General features: G+C 40.1%; 1 protein-coding gene across 1 annotated transcript in view; it reads right to left on the bottom strand.

The window, feature by feature from the left end:
* The window catches only part of LOC108443377 (interleukin-1 receptor type 1), a 35,286-nt gene that overhangs the window by 12,435 nt on the left and 7,027 nt on the right, over window positions 1-15,824 (bottom strand). The window contains exons 4-8 of the mRNA XM_017723988.2: window positions 10,106-10,325; window positions 8,327-8,507; window positions 7,856-8,006; window positions 1,130-1,195; window positions 837-972 (exon numbers count right to left, since the gene is read on the bottom strand). Coding sequence (XP_017579477.1) covers window positions 837-972; window positions 1,130-1,195; window positions 7,856-8,006; window positions 8,327-8,507; window positions 10,106-10,325 — 754 coding nt within the window. The remainder of the gene's footprint in view (window positions 1-836; window positions 973-1,129; window positions 1,196-7,855; window positions 8,007-8,326; window positions 8,508-10,105; window positions 10,326-15,824) is intronic.

The raw sequence follows: 15,824 nt of genomic DNA, 5'->3' as shown, positions 1-15,824 counted from the left end.
TGGGCACAATTTGGACATGTTCACTGTGAGGTGTACTCATTTGTGTTGCCAGCTATTTAGACATCAATGGCTGTGTGTTGAATTATTTACAGTGGACAGTAAATCTATACTGCTATACAAGATGTACACTGACTACTTTAAGTTATATCCAAGTTTAATAATGTTGTCCCATGAAAAGATATAATATAATATTTGCAGAATGTGAGGGGTGTACTCACTTTTGTGAGATACTGTAGATAGGAGAATGGGATTCCATTAAATATCATCTAATTCTGGAAGCAAATGTGACACAGCCAATCAAGAAACTGAAGCCGAATAGAGGCTGGCTTCTACAACAGGACAACAATCCAAAACATGCCTAAAATCCATTATGAAGTACTTGAAAAAACACAAGCTGAAGCTTTTTTACCTAAACATCATTGAAAAATTGTGGGCAGATATTAAACATGTTTTTCATGCAAAATGGCACATGAATATTGCAGAACTAGAAGTTTTCTACAATTAAATATGAAGTACTGTAACTGTGCATTAAGATTTACAGAAAAAATCTTTTTAATGCAGAGGTTGTGTTTACCTCTTTTTAGTTTCAAATATCACAAAAATATTTAGCCTGGGGTGCCCAGACATTTGCATATAACATTGTCTATTAATTACTTAAAAAGGAAATGGAGTGTGGTACAAAAGTGGATGATTAGCACTTAATGAGGAATGTATGTATGTACTGAATATACAATTCACTCTTCTGAAGTGTGTAACATACAGTACACCTATCTTTTCATGCTTTCTTTTTTGCATAGTCCTCATATGATTTGCACTACATACATTTTCATACTCACTTGACATCACCAGTAACAATGGATTCTGGAATATCTTCAGAATAAATACCGTTCACCAACCAATAAACTACGGTAGGTTCTGTATCATCTTCACCAGTTCCAACAAACACTCTGCAGTTCAACTCATATCTTATACCTACAGTGAATAACACACAAACACTTAAATACAGCTACAACAGTGGCACAAAACAGGCATATATTTGCAACTGACTGCTGAAGTACAACAGAGTATGTGTACTTTTAGCAAATAATTTAGCTTGTGGAATCAGACAAGGGTGTTACACATCACTTACCAACTTTAACAGTATGCGTTTCCTGTTGATGTGGTTTGACAACTGTGGGCTTCTGTGGAATTGAACCTGTTGATGCATTAAGTAACCACTATGACACAGCACAGAAGATACAAAAATGCAAAGGCAGAACTCACAACAGACAAGTACATTAATATTTTTTATGTAATTTTCCTGATACAGGTTTACATGATTTTACTGCCATATCAGAACCCTGTATTTGAAATTACAGGGTTTTGAAATAGTAATAATAATAATAATAATTTGAAATTACTATTATGTGAAATAGTAACTTTATTGTCTGTAGACAGCTGTTTGTTTAGAGTTTTTTTTCTGAAATGATGGGTGTTTGTTCCCTTTTGCTGCCATAACAGCCTTGACTCTCTCTAGTTTCACTGCTCCACAGCCAAATGCTGGGGTTTTCATACCCCTCTAGCTCATGCTTGACATAGGGTATGCTGGTCTTAGACTCATGTGCAGCTGCTCCAGAGCATTCCATTCAATTGGTCAATGCTTTCCTATGGAGCACCTGTACCAGCAACTTAAAGTAGCTGAGTTCTAATTATAAAAGCTGTCTGAATACTTTTGAATGTTTAGGGCTGCTTTCCCAGATCCAGATCAAGCATAAATTTGGACTAAAAGAATTCCACTTTGCACCTTGTATTGGTTTTCAAAAATAATACTGTTTTCTACATCTAATAAAAACTGCTTACTATTCTAGGTTTGTTAAAATGATCACATTAAATTACTGATTACAAGCTGATTTGTTAATCACGCTTAACAGTTTCCTGAAGCTTGATAGAGACACTCAATCACAAATCAGAATGCTGTCTATTATAAACAAATGTACAGTGCTCTTTTACAATTTAGATTTTTATTGAGCAAAGTGACAAATTTGACTGTTTATTTGTTTGGTAAAAGTATGACGGCTGAACTTTCTTGCTGCTCTACTCAGCAGCACAAATGCTGTGTGTGAGAATGACCAGTGCGTGGAAGCTGTAGCATCTGAAACACCCAAAATCTTGTCCAAATATAAACATCTGAAACAGTGTGTAAAAAGATATTTCTTAAAACAATTGTATATTTATAAAGTAGTACAAAAACAAAGATGTTCTTCTTCACTGTATAATTTTTACCTGAACTTACATTAAAACTAGTTGGATTTGTTGGGAAAACAATGGCAACATGGAGTGATTCAGTTCTGTTTAACACAGAGCCATGGCTCTGGTTCAAGAAAGCAAAACAAGAGTTGAAATGGAAAACTTTGTAAAGGTAAAACTATGTGCAAACACCACACAGCGTGACTGACAAAACCAAACTTGTTCATTATGGTTCATGCAGGTGGCACACATGCAACAACACCCCTGCTTTGTGCACATGGCCACATAAATTTAAGCTGACTGATGTACAAAATGCTGCAAACAGCACTCGGTGGTGATTTTTTGTTTAAAACACCATTTTGGTTAGTTTATAAGAGTTATTTAAGCTGTTCATGCTCATTGTTAGTTTGTCTCAGGGGTGGCAATTTTTGTGTTTCAGTATATTTGGGACTATCAAGGTATCCACTGTACAGCAAAATTCATATCATGTCATACGAGTATTCAGTTTTATACTGCCATATTACACCAACGTTATTTACACCAACCCACCCCTACTATGTACTAAATAACGTCGATTTCCATTAAATGCATCAAGTGTTGACTGATTCATCACGTTAAAAGATTCACAAGCTTAAGTTGATTGGGAGAGGTTTCCACCTTAATGCATTTTTACTTAAAACTTAACTAAAAATGTCAACATAATGTAAAGAAATAACAGTTTTAATGTCAAAGATGTCTGTGTATCGTGTTGCAGAGATATCTACTGAAAATAGTATGCAACCAGCTCTGTCCTATTCTGTCTCATAATACCACTTTGTACTCCAAGATCAAATCAAATCAAGTAAAATTTATTTGTATAGTGGTTTTAAAACTGATGTTGTCACAAAGCTGTTTCACAGAATTCCAGTAAAGACAAAGTTTTAAAATGAAATGTAAGAACTCCCAGGTGAGCAAGCCAGGGGCAACATTCGCAAGGAAAAACTCCCTCAATTCTGAGGGAGAAACTTTGAGAGGAACCAAGGCTCACAAGGGGGTACCCATTCTCCTCTGGTTAAACTATGTACAAATGATTATACTACTATTAATAGTAGTAGTATTAGTAGTAGTAATAGCTAGGAGTCTATGAAAACTTCAATGTAGGGTGGGCAGCTAGTCCAAGGCAGGTCGCGGTAGCTAGGGCGTGGGCAGCTGGTCTGAACCTGGCAGCAGGAGAGATCGACAGTCAGTCGTCCTTCAGTGTCCGGCCGAATAAGTGTAAGGTCGTTTACTCGGAAAAAGGCAGGGAGATGGAATTAGTTCTATTCTGTTTGTTTGTATGTAAAACGTGAACATTTCCAGAGTGTGGCTAATGACTCCAGCAGATCTGACTATAACAGGTTAACTAAAAGGAGAGAACCAGAAGGACACACAGACATGGGAGCACTCTGAAACAGTTTGGCATCCCTCCGCTCCACCATCCACAAACCTGAGTGACTGCATGCGTCTCAGTTTACTATAATTCCCTGTGTCCATGGACCCCTGGATCTGCCGCCTTTATCTAAGGGGGAACATTCACTACCAAAAGCTAAACTGAAAAAGTGAGTTTTCAGCCAACATTTGAAGATTGAGACTATGTCTGTGTCCCAAATGTTTTCTGGAGGATCATTCCAGAGTTTGGGGGCTTTGTGAGAAAAGGCTCTTCCCCCAACTGCAGCCTTGTGAATTCTAGGAACTATTAAAAAGCCAGCACTCTGTGATCTGAGTAGTTGTGATGGCTTGTAATAGGAAATAAGGTCTTGCAGGTACTCAGAAGTGAGCGCATGTAGGCTTTATATGTCAATGAAAGAATTTTATAATCAATACGGAATTTAACAGGCAGCCAATTAAGTGATGATAGCACTGGACTGATATAATCAAATTTTCTAGTTTTAGTGAGGACCCTGGCTTTTGGCTGGATTTTGGACTAGTTGAAGTTTGCTTAAATTCCTACTTGTACATCCTGACAGTAATGCATTACAATAGTCTAGCCTTGAAGTAATAAAGGCATGTACTAATGTTTCTGCGTCACGCAGGGATAAAGTATTTCTTAGATGTAAAAAAAGCTGTCCTAGTGATGCTACCTATGTTTTGATCTGAATCAATTACGATGATTTTTTGCTGCTGAACCAGTGTAACTTGGTTTGTCATCATTTCCACTCTATTTTCCGGATTGTTTGTTTTACCATGGGGCGAGCGTTTTCTGCCTTATCCTTTTTATTTTAAGTGGCGCCACATTTTTTAAAGTGGATCGAAGGGTATTTTCTAAATAATTGGTTACTAAATCTAACTCCATTTGGTCTTTTGGAGTGGAGACTGGGCTTGATAGTTCTGGAAGGTTTTCTATAAATTGTAGGCAGTAAAAGGTTTTATTGAGCGCTTGTAGAATAGCGAGGGGACGTACATATATTATGGCTAAGACGTAGCTTGTATGAAATTAGGTAATGGTTGGAGATTGCTGAGGTTTGCGGTAAGCCATTAAGCCTGTCTATGTTAAGACTTAGTGTCAAAACTAAATCTAAACTACAGTAGTGACTACTGTAGTGTGTAGGCCCTGCTACATTTTGGGTAATACCAACAGAGTCTAGAATTGAAGTAAATACCTTTTTTAGTGGGTCATCTGCCTTCTCAAAATGGATATAAATGGACATAATTATAGCCTAATTATATATTCTAATTATATATAGCATAATTATAGGCTTCATTTAGTGCTGAATATTCATCTGGTCTAACCAATGTTTCAGTGAGACAGAAAACACCAAATTTATGATCACTTATAATTTAATTTACAATGACTGCTTTTGAGTTTAGTGATCTTATATTGAGTAATCCAAACTTTAGATCTAAGGTGTTAGTGCTATCATCTGAATATGGATATAGAGGCAGCAGTGAGTCTCTGTAGCATCAAGTAAATGCAACAATGGCTGAAGAGTTGGCAAGCGACTTATCACCACCATAACTCGCTTCTAGCAGGAAACCACATACATAAGCAAAGAAAAGAACTGACATAAATAGAAGCAAAACAAGAGTTAACATTAGTGTTGCTTTCCAATGTTTGAGACAGCTCTTGGTGAGAAAATGTTGGTGATATGTTTCTCCCTATTTGTTTGGAGTGTGGAGTATGAATTTGACAGGTTGCATCCTTTTACATATTGTTCCTATAAGCTTAAGCATGCATGTGTAGGGCTTTGTAAGTGTACATAAGCCTGAAAACTACTGTAAATTACAAAGGTTATTGATACTGAGTGTAATGCATTTATTATTGATTGATTTATTTTCTATGTAAAGACATAGTGGTGTAATGGCATCCTGAGCATCCTGAACCTTTTAAGGTCGGACAGGAAAAATTTAAACAAGAAGCTGGTGAAAAAGAAGCTGACTTTAGCTTCTGTGAAAGTTCAAATGCATAGAAAAAGATAGAGAGATTGCTCATGCTATGCTCATGATACACAGCTGTACATATCAGCCAAACGCAATGATAAATCCAGATTAAATAAAATAGAAGATTGTGTAAAAGATATAAGAAACTGTATGTTGCAGAATTTCCTTCTTTTAAACCCAGATAAAACAGAAGTTCTCCTTCTTGGTCCAAAGACTGCTCAGAATAAATGCTTAAATTTAATGTTAAATCTTGCTGATTTATCTGTAATACCTGATTCAGTAGCTAAAAATCTTGGTGTTACAATTGATTCCGATCTGACTTTTAATCAACACATAGGAAATATTACAAGTATAGCGTTTCTTTACCTCCGAAACATTTAAAAGTTAAGAAATGCATTATCCCTACATGACATAACTTCAAGGCTAGACTACCGTAATGCATTGTTGTCAAGATGCTCCAGCAGGAACCTAAATAAACTTCAATTAGTTCAGAATGCTGCAGCTAGAGTACTCACTAAAACCAGGAAATTTGTTCACATCAGCCCAGTTTTATCAGCATTACACTGGCTTCCTATCAAATTCCATATCGACTATAAAATTCTCTTATTGACGTATAAAGCTGTGCACAGTCTCTCACCGGAGGAACTGCAAGATCTTATTTCCCGTTATGAACCGCCACGTTTACTCAGATCACAGGATGCTGGTTTTCTACTGGTTCCTAAAATTCAGAAGACCTCAATGAGGGGAAGAGCTTTTTCTTACAAAGCCCCCAAGTTGTGGAATAATCGCCCAGTTAATGTTCGGGACTCTGACACAGTCTCAACCTTTAAGTCTAGACTGAAAACATACTTGTTTAGATTAGCTTTTGATAATTATCCTTCCCCTTTAGATAAAGGCAGGAGATCCAGGGGTTCATGGACCACTTCACACGATCACACAGGTTTGTTGACGGTGAAGTGGGGGGGATCCAAGTGTCTCTCATATCTGTGTTACCTTCTGGTTCTCTCCTTTTAGTTTATGCTGTTATAGTTAGATCTGCCGGAGTCACCATTTATTACTGTCATACTCCTGAGCAGAACTACTTTTGTCTCTTTACTCTTCCTGAGATAATGACTGCCCTCCCATCCTGAACGCTGTTGGAAGACTGACCATCAGGGCCTCCTCCTCACCTATCACCAATCCGCTCTCCTGTTCATTTGTGCCAGCTGCAACACCCTCAATTACATCACTGTTCCATCCAGATGTACCAGCATTGAGATAAGATGTGACTGTTTCAGCTCACTCACACTTTTCATAAAGACTCAGTCAGAGACTGCCTAAGTCAGAGACCGCCTCAGTCAGAAACTGCCTCTACCAGTGCAGTTTCTAAAGCTTTACCATCCAGTCTTCAAACAGAGATCATGTTAGCTTTTATTTGGTATTTAGCTTATTAAATTGTAAATACTGTTTGACCAGAGGAGGATGGGTCTCCCCTTGTGAGTCTTGGTTCCTCCCAAGGTTTCTTCCTCCAGTCTGAAGGAGTTTTTCCTTGCCACTGTTGCCTCTGGCTTGCTCACTGGGGGATATATGTTGTAACTGTATGTTTTCAAACTTCTGTAAAGCTGCTTTCTGACAATATCATTGTAAAAAGCACTATACAAACAAACGTGAATTGAATTGAATTGTAGCAGCAGTTTGCTAACCCACTACCTAGATGACATTATTTACATTACTTGATGTGTCTAGCTAAGTGATCACTCTAATTTTATATTGTGGTATTTGTCTGTACAACATTTGCAAAGGATTTTATAACAATTTTATGATTTATGATTAGAGCTTTTGATGTAGCACTGAAGGGAGGAGTGTGTTTGTTATTCTGTTGAGTTCAAATACCAACAATCGTTTTCCAGAATTATATAGTGCACCTCTAAGTTTAGGAGATACATCAACCCCCAGATATTTAAATTTGTTTAAAGATGCCCAGGTAAAGGGAGAAATACTCATGGGTTTACCTGAAATTGGTAAGCCCTTGGCTATTTTGAATAACAAATCATATTTTAAAAGGTATTCCTCTGCGTGGTGCTACATTTTACGCAGCTGCAATTTGTGGTCTACTATGACCTGATCATTTGGGTCTTGCCACAGTGTTCACCTCAGAAACACAAACCTAAAAAAACTTGTATACAGAAATGTATCACATGCATAGCCTTGTAAACATTGTTTAGAAATTTTATGAATGTTTTTTTTTATTTACCAGAAACCACAGACACTGTCAGGGTCTGGGCAGCAGTGTACCAATTTCCTTCATGGGTAAAATTCACTAAGCAGGTGTACTCTCCTCTGTCACTTTCTTTAACATTCAAAAATTGAAGAATGATCTCTTTTGAAGGAAGAGGGCTGCAGTCCTTTGCAGAGGGAGAAAAGAAAATGAAGTTTCACCTGTATGACCATGAGCATACATGCCACTACCATGCCAGTGTCACTGCAGACTACAGTCTCTAATTATAGAACTACAAAGTGCTCCTATATGGTACGTGGAGCTAATAAAATGAACTATATATGCAGACACACAGATGTGTATTAATGAAGTGGCCAGTGAGATTTATAAGCCAGCCAAAATCCAGTTCTGTGTACAGAAAGCTCAACTCAAAGTAGATTTGCATTAGGTAATAATGTAGATTGTTAGGTAATAATGTAAATAGCTTATCTCAGTAGAAAGTCATACCTTCATCCAGGTCACATGAATATCAGCACCTAAATTGAGGATTTTGCTTATGTGGCCAAAGTTACAGTCGAGGAACTGATTAATGCCCTTTTTTAAGGTGAATGGGAAGGACTTCACTGAGGGACATGTCCTATTGGCTACAGAAATGTTGACCACTGTTTCTTCTTTTCTCCCCTTGCGCCTGTTATGAGGATACAGATACAAAGGAGAAATAGTGTCAAAGTCATAAAAGGCTGCAAATGGGAGACAGCTTCTGTTTATACGCCAACCGATGAATCATTTGGCTAATAAAATTGGCCTGTGTTAAGCTAACTTGGAAAGCACTGTTTAAGTACTAATTCTACCAGAGTTTCTTTAATTTTTATCATATAAAGTTCTATGAGCCAATTATATTCTTATCTCATATTGGTTACATATTAGCAACAAAATGTTCGTTCGTCAGGGCCTACTGCATTATATTATCTTGTTGGAGAATACTAAACCCTGTTTTAATGTTTAATTAGAGTTATCCACATTATCCCACTTGTTTTCTCACAAGCTTAAAAGCTAGCTATGAACTGCCCACTTCACCTAGATAAGTAACAGTCTAACAGAATAAGCACAATTCAAATGTCGACTATTCTAGCATGCAGTAACCAAAATGCTGACAGAATAGCCCACATTTTTAAATGATGCTTAAATCTGCAGCAATGCATAAATGCGTATAAAAGACTTCCTAAATGCGTATAAAAGACTTCCTAATATATATAGAATCAGATAATCATAAATAAAATGTCTGAAGCCAGCTTCTTTAGTTTTGCACCGGAGATACAAAGGTAATGAAGATAACAAGTAATAGAATTTACATGTATGAACACATAGCTACACTGCAAAACTAATGAAACTAACTTCAGACACCAAATGTCTTGATCAGTCAACTACACAATGGTTTCATATAGAACCATGAACACTCAACCATTTGCATGCTTAAATGGTTCTCTGCATGGTGAAATGGTTATTGAGATTGATGGAGAATGTGTATTTGTAGAACCTTACTAAAATGCTTTTATATAGCACCAAAAAGGTTCTTGTATTGTGTATAACCTTAATTTTGTAACAATAGCAGGACCTTTTTGGTGCTATATAGAAGTGTATACAACACACTGATGCAAAGTACTTTAAGTGATGGTTCTTTGAGTGTTCATAAGTGTACATTTCATTTACCCTGATTTAAATTGTAAGCTAACTGACCTATCCCTGCTTCACTCAAAAAAAGAAAAAAGAAAGAAAATTGTGGCAATTGTTGCAAGAATATTAGCAAAAATCACAACAAAATAAGAATGTGTAGCAAATAAATACATATTTTTTTAAGGATAGGAATTATTCACATCGGATTGCTACAGTTTCTGTTTCAAAGTGCTATACAAAATTGAATTTCCAGTTTAATATGCTATAGATGTGCACAATGTTGTTGTAGTTGACAAACTATGCTGGTTGGAAAGACAATTCAGGTTCGAAGCATTTCCACCAGAGAGGTCTCCAAAAGGGTAAAATTTACACATATTTACATAAATGTAGGATTTTTTTGTTAGTTTAAACCAATTGCATTGGTGGAACAAATGTTTATCTGGTGGTTGATGGTTACAGCTAGCATCCCAACTTTCAACAACTGCTAAGGAAAAATGCCACTTAACATGCCATAAGTTATGTCAGACAGGTAAAAATCAAATAAATACACATCAGGTTTCTCAGGACGGGAACTGGGAGCTACTGTATTTTTGTGATAAGATGTCCTCACACCTGAAATTACAAGAGTAGTTTCCACTGTGTGAGGGCTGTGCAGGAAAGAACCACAGTAACTGATTTCTAAGCCTCACTCCTGCAGGAACACCGTGCTCATCGGAGTTCTGCTTCTGCCCCCAACTCCAGATCACTTCAGTGTCCTCTTGGAGAAATTGCTTACACTCGAGTGGAAACACATGACCTGCAGTGATCTCAAGTTGCTTTGTCTTGTGATCCCCTGGAGAAAAGAGAAAGTAGATAGGGTACACTTTTCTTATTATTTAAGAAAATAAATACACACTTTTCCTGTCAGCCTACAAGTAACTGATCTGATCAGCCAAGGCAAGTTTGAGTCTTTAGATCTGCAGCAGAGCTACAAAGCTAATGCAGGTAAAAAATAATGGATGCTTACATCATAGGTTTACTATTTACCAGTTTAAAACATGGTTTTGTGACAGTTTTGGATGTGTAAGACTGTGTCACGATTGGCCCCTCCCAGTCCTGTCCATGTGCTTTTTGTTTACTTTTTCATCCATGTGCATTTGTTTTGGTTCAATCCAGCCCCCTTGTTGTTACCACCGCCCCTCCACCCCTGATTGTTACCACCTGTTTCCCACCTGTCCCTCGTCTTGCCTCTGTTATATAAGCCCTGTGTTTGCCCTGGCCTGTGTTGGTGTTTGTACTGTTTGATCGTGTTTGTGTGTGCTGTTTGATGTAAAGCTTGTGTGTGTAGTATATGTATTATTTGAAGAGTTTTTGTTAAGTGTTTGGACTTCTGCGTTCATTGTCATGTCTGTCCCTCCTGCTCTTCATGTTGGCTACCTGAATCTGGACTCTGTTGACCCTGATTTTGGATTTGCCCATAATAAATCTCGCTTGTCTCTGCACATGCATCCGCCTCAACATCGCTCCATGTTACAGATTGTGACTAGTCTAATGCAGGCTTCCCATATCCAGTCAATAGTTCTGTTTTTTCAGGGTTGAATATGTCAAAAGTGTACTTAATTATGTAAAATACTTTAATCACAGGCATACACCTTATGAAAAACGGTTCAACACATCACTTGGCAGAACTTAACAATTACAACCACAGTCTCAGTCAATTCATCTCTACATAGGGGGAAAAACCTGAAACCAACAAGCCTATCATCACAGCAGTGAAGAAGTTTTTGAAGAGGCAACAGACACTGTAGCATCATACATGAACCTCTGCGAAAACAGCTGCAATTTGACCACACTAATGGTGAAATACAGCACCTACTCAATCCTACTCAAAAAATCAAAAAAGCAACATTGCTGCTAACAACCACACTTCAGTCTAGAAAGGCCTCCAAGAGATCACCTACAAGGTGGAGATTAAAATAAAAATAGGTTGGGTTTTACTTGAGAATTTTTAATTAGTTTATTTAATTAGATTTTAATTTGAGGTTTTGAGGTTATCTCTCATACTTCTTCTTATTCTTCTCCCACACTTTTCTGCGATTAATACAGCCCGAACTGTACTCCGTTCAAAATGCTGTTTCGAAGGTCTCGGCACTGTGACATATGCTATGTATTTTTGGAGTTGATTGGATTGGTAGTTTTTAATAAAATTAAGTTTAAAAATGAAAAACCTCACATAAGATTGAATGGCAGAATGTTCAGAACTTCAAATTCTAACTGACATTGATGATGTCACAGCAGGCCACTCAATCTCACAGACACAGCTGTCACGCAGAGAATCAGTTTTAAAATCCGTAAACTTTCACCTAAAAACACCATTTCAGTTTTAAATGGTAGAGAAACTTGTCCTTTCTTGAAACCTTAAAATATATCATCATTTTATCAATTATCTTAAGAGTTATGAGCATTTGTTTGGCACTAGGCACAGAAAACTGCCCCATTCACTCCCATGTAAATTTCTCAAAATCAGAATCTGCTCATGTCAAGATTTTCTCTGTGTTTAACTTGTCATAATTCAGACATTTTCTTCTCAATACACACAACCTAAATAATCACCAAATAATTTACCAAAATAATCCTCAAGGGGCCTTATCTCACACCATCTATCTGGTTAAGCGATAAAGTAAACATTTCCCGAGTTATGACTGTTTGTTCAGAGGGTGCAAATTGGACTCAAACAAGGCTTCTCCACTAAGAGCTGCATAATAACAGAGTGAAAGTTAATTTGAATGACCACCCTCCCCAAACACATACATCTCTCCCTCTCACACCCCACACAGACACACACAAACAGACACATACCTAAGGAGGTGTTTTTCACCTACACAGAGACACACACAAACACACACACACACACACACTTGTAGCTCTTTTCAAGCAGTCTTGCAGTTCCTTCAGGAAATGCACATCTAGTTTTTAAACTTAATTTTATTAAAAACTACCAATCCAATTGACTCCAAAAATACATAGCACAAGTCACAGCGCTGAGACCTTCGAAGCGCAGTTTGAACAGAGTCTGTATGTTAAGCGGTCAGCCCGAAGAGGCAACGTGGGGAGGCCATGTGGGCCCACCACCCGCAAGGTCCAGCATGGGGGAGCGGTGCAGTGCCATATTGGCAGTGGGAGATTGCGGGGAGGCAGTTGGAGTTTGTCCCGGTGGACGAGAGGGTCGCCTCAATGCGAATTAAAATCACAGAGAGGAAAACTTTGACTGTTGTCTGTGCGTATGCACCAAACAACAGGTCAGAGTATTCGGCCTTCCTGGAGCGAGTGGACGGGGTTCTGGAAAGGGTCCCGCCTACAGACTCCATAGTCCTACTGGGAGACTTCAATGCTCACGTTGGCAATGACTGGGAGACCTGGAGAGGCTTGATTGGGAAGAACGGCCTGCCCGATCTAAACCCGGATCAAGGATGTTCATAAGTGTACATGGTACCAGAGCTCCTTGGGTCAAAGGTCAATGATCGACTTTGTTGTCGTTTCATCTGACTTGGGACCATATGTTCTGGACACTAGGGTGAAGAGAGGTGCTGAGTTGTCAACTGATCACCATCTGGTGGTGAGTTGGATCAGATGGCAGGGAAGACTGATGGTCAGACCCAGTAGGCCCAAGCGAATAGTGAGGTTGTGCTGGGAACCACTTTCAGAGGCCCCTGTTCGGAATGATTTCAACTCCCACCTCCGGGAGAGCTTTTCTTATGTCCCGGAGGAGGTAGGGGACATGGAGTCTGAATGGACCCTGTTCAAAACCTCCATTGTGGAAGCTGCCAGGCGTAGCTGTGGCCAAAAGCTTGTGGGTGCCTGTCGGGGCGATAACCCAAGAACCTCCTGCTGGACACCGGTGGTGAGGGAGGCCGTCAAGCTGAAGAAAGAGGCCTTTAGGGACTGGTTGGCCCGAAGGACCCCCGATTCAGCAGATAGGTACCGACAGGCAAAAAAGGTGGCAGCTGCAATGGTGGCAGAAGCAAAATCCAGGGCATGGGAGGAGTTTGGTGAGGCCTTGGAAAAAGACTTTTGTTCGGCCTCAAAGAGGTTCTGGACAACTGTCCGGCGACTCAGGAGGGGTCGGGGTGGCTGCGCCCAAGATGTATTCGGCAAGCGTGGAGAAACTCTGACTTCGAATGAGGATATTGTCGGTCGGTGGAAGGAGCACTTTGAGGAACTTCTTAATCCCTCACGGGAGTCAGGGCCAGAGGCTTCTGGGGTGTCAAGTTCCATTTCCCTGGTGGAGGTCACTGAGGTAGTTGGTAAGCTCCTCAGTGGTAAGGCACCGGGGGTGGATGAGATTCGTCCAGAAATGCTTAAGGCTCTGGATGTTGTGGGGCTGTCATGGCTAACACGCCTTTGCAATATTGCATGGACCTCGGGAACAGTACCCTTGGACTGGCAGACTGGGTTGGTGGTCCCTATTTTTAAAAAGGGGGACCGGAGGGTGTGTGCCAATTATCGGGGTATCACACTGCTCAGCCTCCCTGGGAAAGTCTATGAAAAGGTGCTGGAAAGGAGACTCCGACCGATAGTTGAACCTCAGATTGAGGAGGAACAATGTGGATTCCATCCCGGCCGTGGAACAATGGATCAGCTTTTCACCCTCTCACAGATTGTTGAGGGAGCATGGGAGTTTGCCAACCCAGTCTACATGTGTTTTGTGGACTTGGAGAAGGCTTATGACCGTGTTCCTCGAGATATCTTGTGGGAGGTCCTCCGGGAGTATGGGGTGCCGGGTCTACTACTCCGGGCTATCCAATCTCTGTACTCCCGGAGTGAGAGCTGTGTCCGTATACTCGGCATCAGACTCTTTCAGGGTTAGCGTTGGACTTCGCCAGGGTTGTGCTCTGTCTCCACTCTTGTTCGTGATATTCATGGACAGAGTGTCCGGGCGTAGCCAGGGTCAGGAGGGCATTATGTGTGGAGGCCGGAGGGTGGCGTCTCTGCTATTTGCAGATGATGTTGTTCTTTTGGCGGAATCACATGGATGCCTCCAACGCTCGCTGGAGCGGTTTGCAGCTGAGTGTGCGGATCAGCACCTCCAAGTCTGAGTCCATGGTCTTGGCCCGGAAAAGGATGGCATGCCCACTCTAGGTAAGGGGAAAGGACCTGCCCAAGGTGGAGGAGTTTAAGTATCTTGGGGTCTTGTTCACGAGTGACGGAAAGAGGGATCGTGAGATCGGCCGTAGGCTGGGACAGGCGGCAGCAGTAATTCGGTCACTGTACTGGACTGTAGTGGTGAAGAGAGAGTTGAGCCAAAAGGCGAAGCTCTCTGTTTACCGGTCGATCTACATCCCAACCCTCACCTATGGTCATGAGCTGTGAGTAATGACCGAAAGAACGAGATCGCGAATACAAGCGGCGGAAATGAGCTTTCTTCGTTGGGTGGCGGGCTACATGCTCTGCGATAGAGTGAGGAGCTCGGTCATCCGGAAGGAGCTCAGAGTAGAGCCGCTACTTCTCCGCATTGAGAGGAGCCAGCTGAGGTGGTTTGGGCATCTGATCCGGATGCCCCCTGGACGCCTCCCGCTGGGGGTGTTCCAGGCACGGCCTACCAGACCCCGGGGTCGCCCTAGGACCCGCTGGAGGAATTATGTCTCCAAGTTGGCCTGGGAGTAGCTTGGGGTCCCCGGGAATGAGCTGGAGGAAGTTGTGGGGGACAGGGTCATCTGGGATTCTCTGCTCTCCCAACTGCTACCGCGACCCTGTTTGGACTAGCGAGCAACAATGATGGATGATGGATGGATTCCATCACCCTCTGCAAATTTCTCAGAATGTTTATCTACCTTTTTGTTTAATAATGTCTGTACATTCAAGGCATAAAAAACTTCCTGCAGTATCGTGATATTGCACTTATTGTCCAGTTCAGTGTACATGTAGTCATTTGGATACAGTTGAAGTCTTTGAATATAAAGTTCACTGTCTCAAGAGGTTGACACCTGTATTATGCACTGTGCAAAATGGAATGTTATATCATCACACCCTCAAACCACACAGCTGTTCAGTAATCTCTTTTTGTGATTCTGACACTGTATGTCACTGTTATGAATATATCTATATAGTTTGTGTCCATTTTCAGATAACAGTATTTATATTTTTACTCTAACGTGTTTAAACTGTAGATACTGAATGCAACAATTAAAACTTGTTTTTTACAAAAAAACATTGCTTCATAAAATTCAAGCAAGGTTCTCTGACTAATAATCAAAGAAGCTGGCAAGTAAAAAAAAGTTTATTTTAGCATTTCAACTAATGCAATATACTAATAGATGCAGTAATAAACAAACGCTATGTAAAAGTATGATCA

Source organism: Pygocentrus nattereri, chromosome 6, assembly GCF_015220715.1.
Source record: "Pygocentrus nattereri isolate fPygNat1 chromosome 6, fPygNat1.pri, whole genome shotgun sequence".
Taxonomy (NCBI): Eukaryota; Metazoa; Chordata; class Actinopteri; order Characiformes; family Serrasalmidae; genus Pygocentrus; species Pygocentrus nattereri.
The sequence above is the reverse complement of the archived record's forward strand: the minus strand, read 5'-3'. Positions and strand labels throughout refer to the sequence as shown.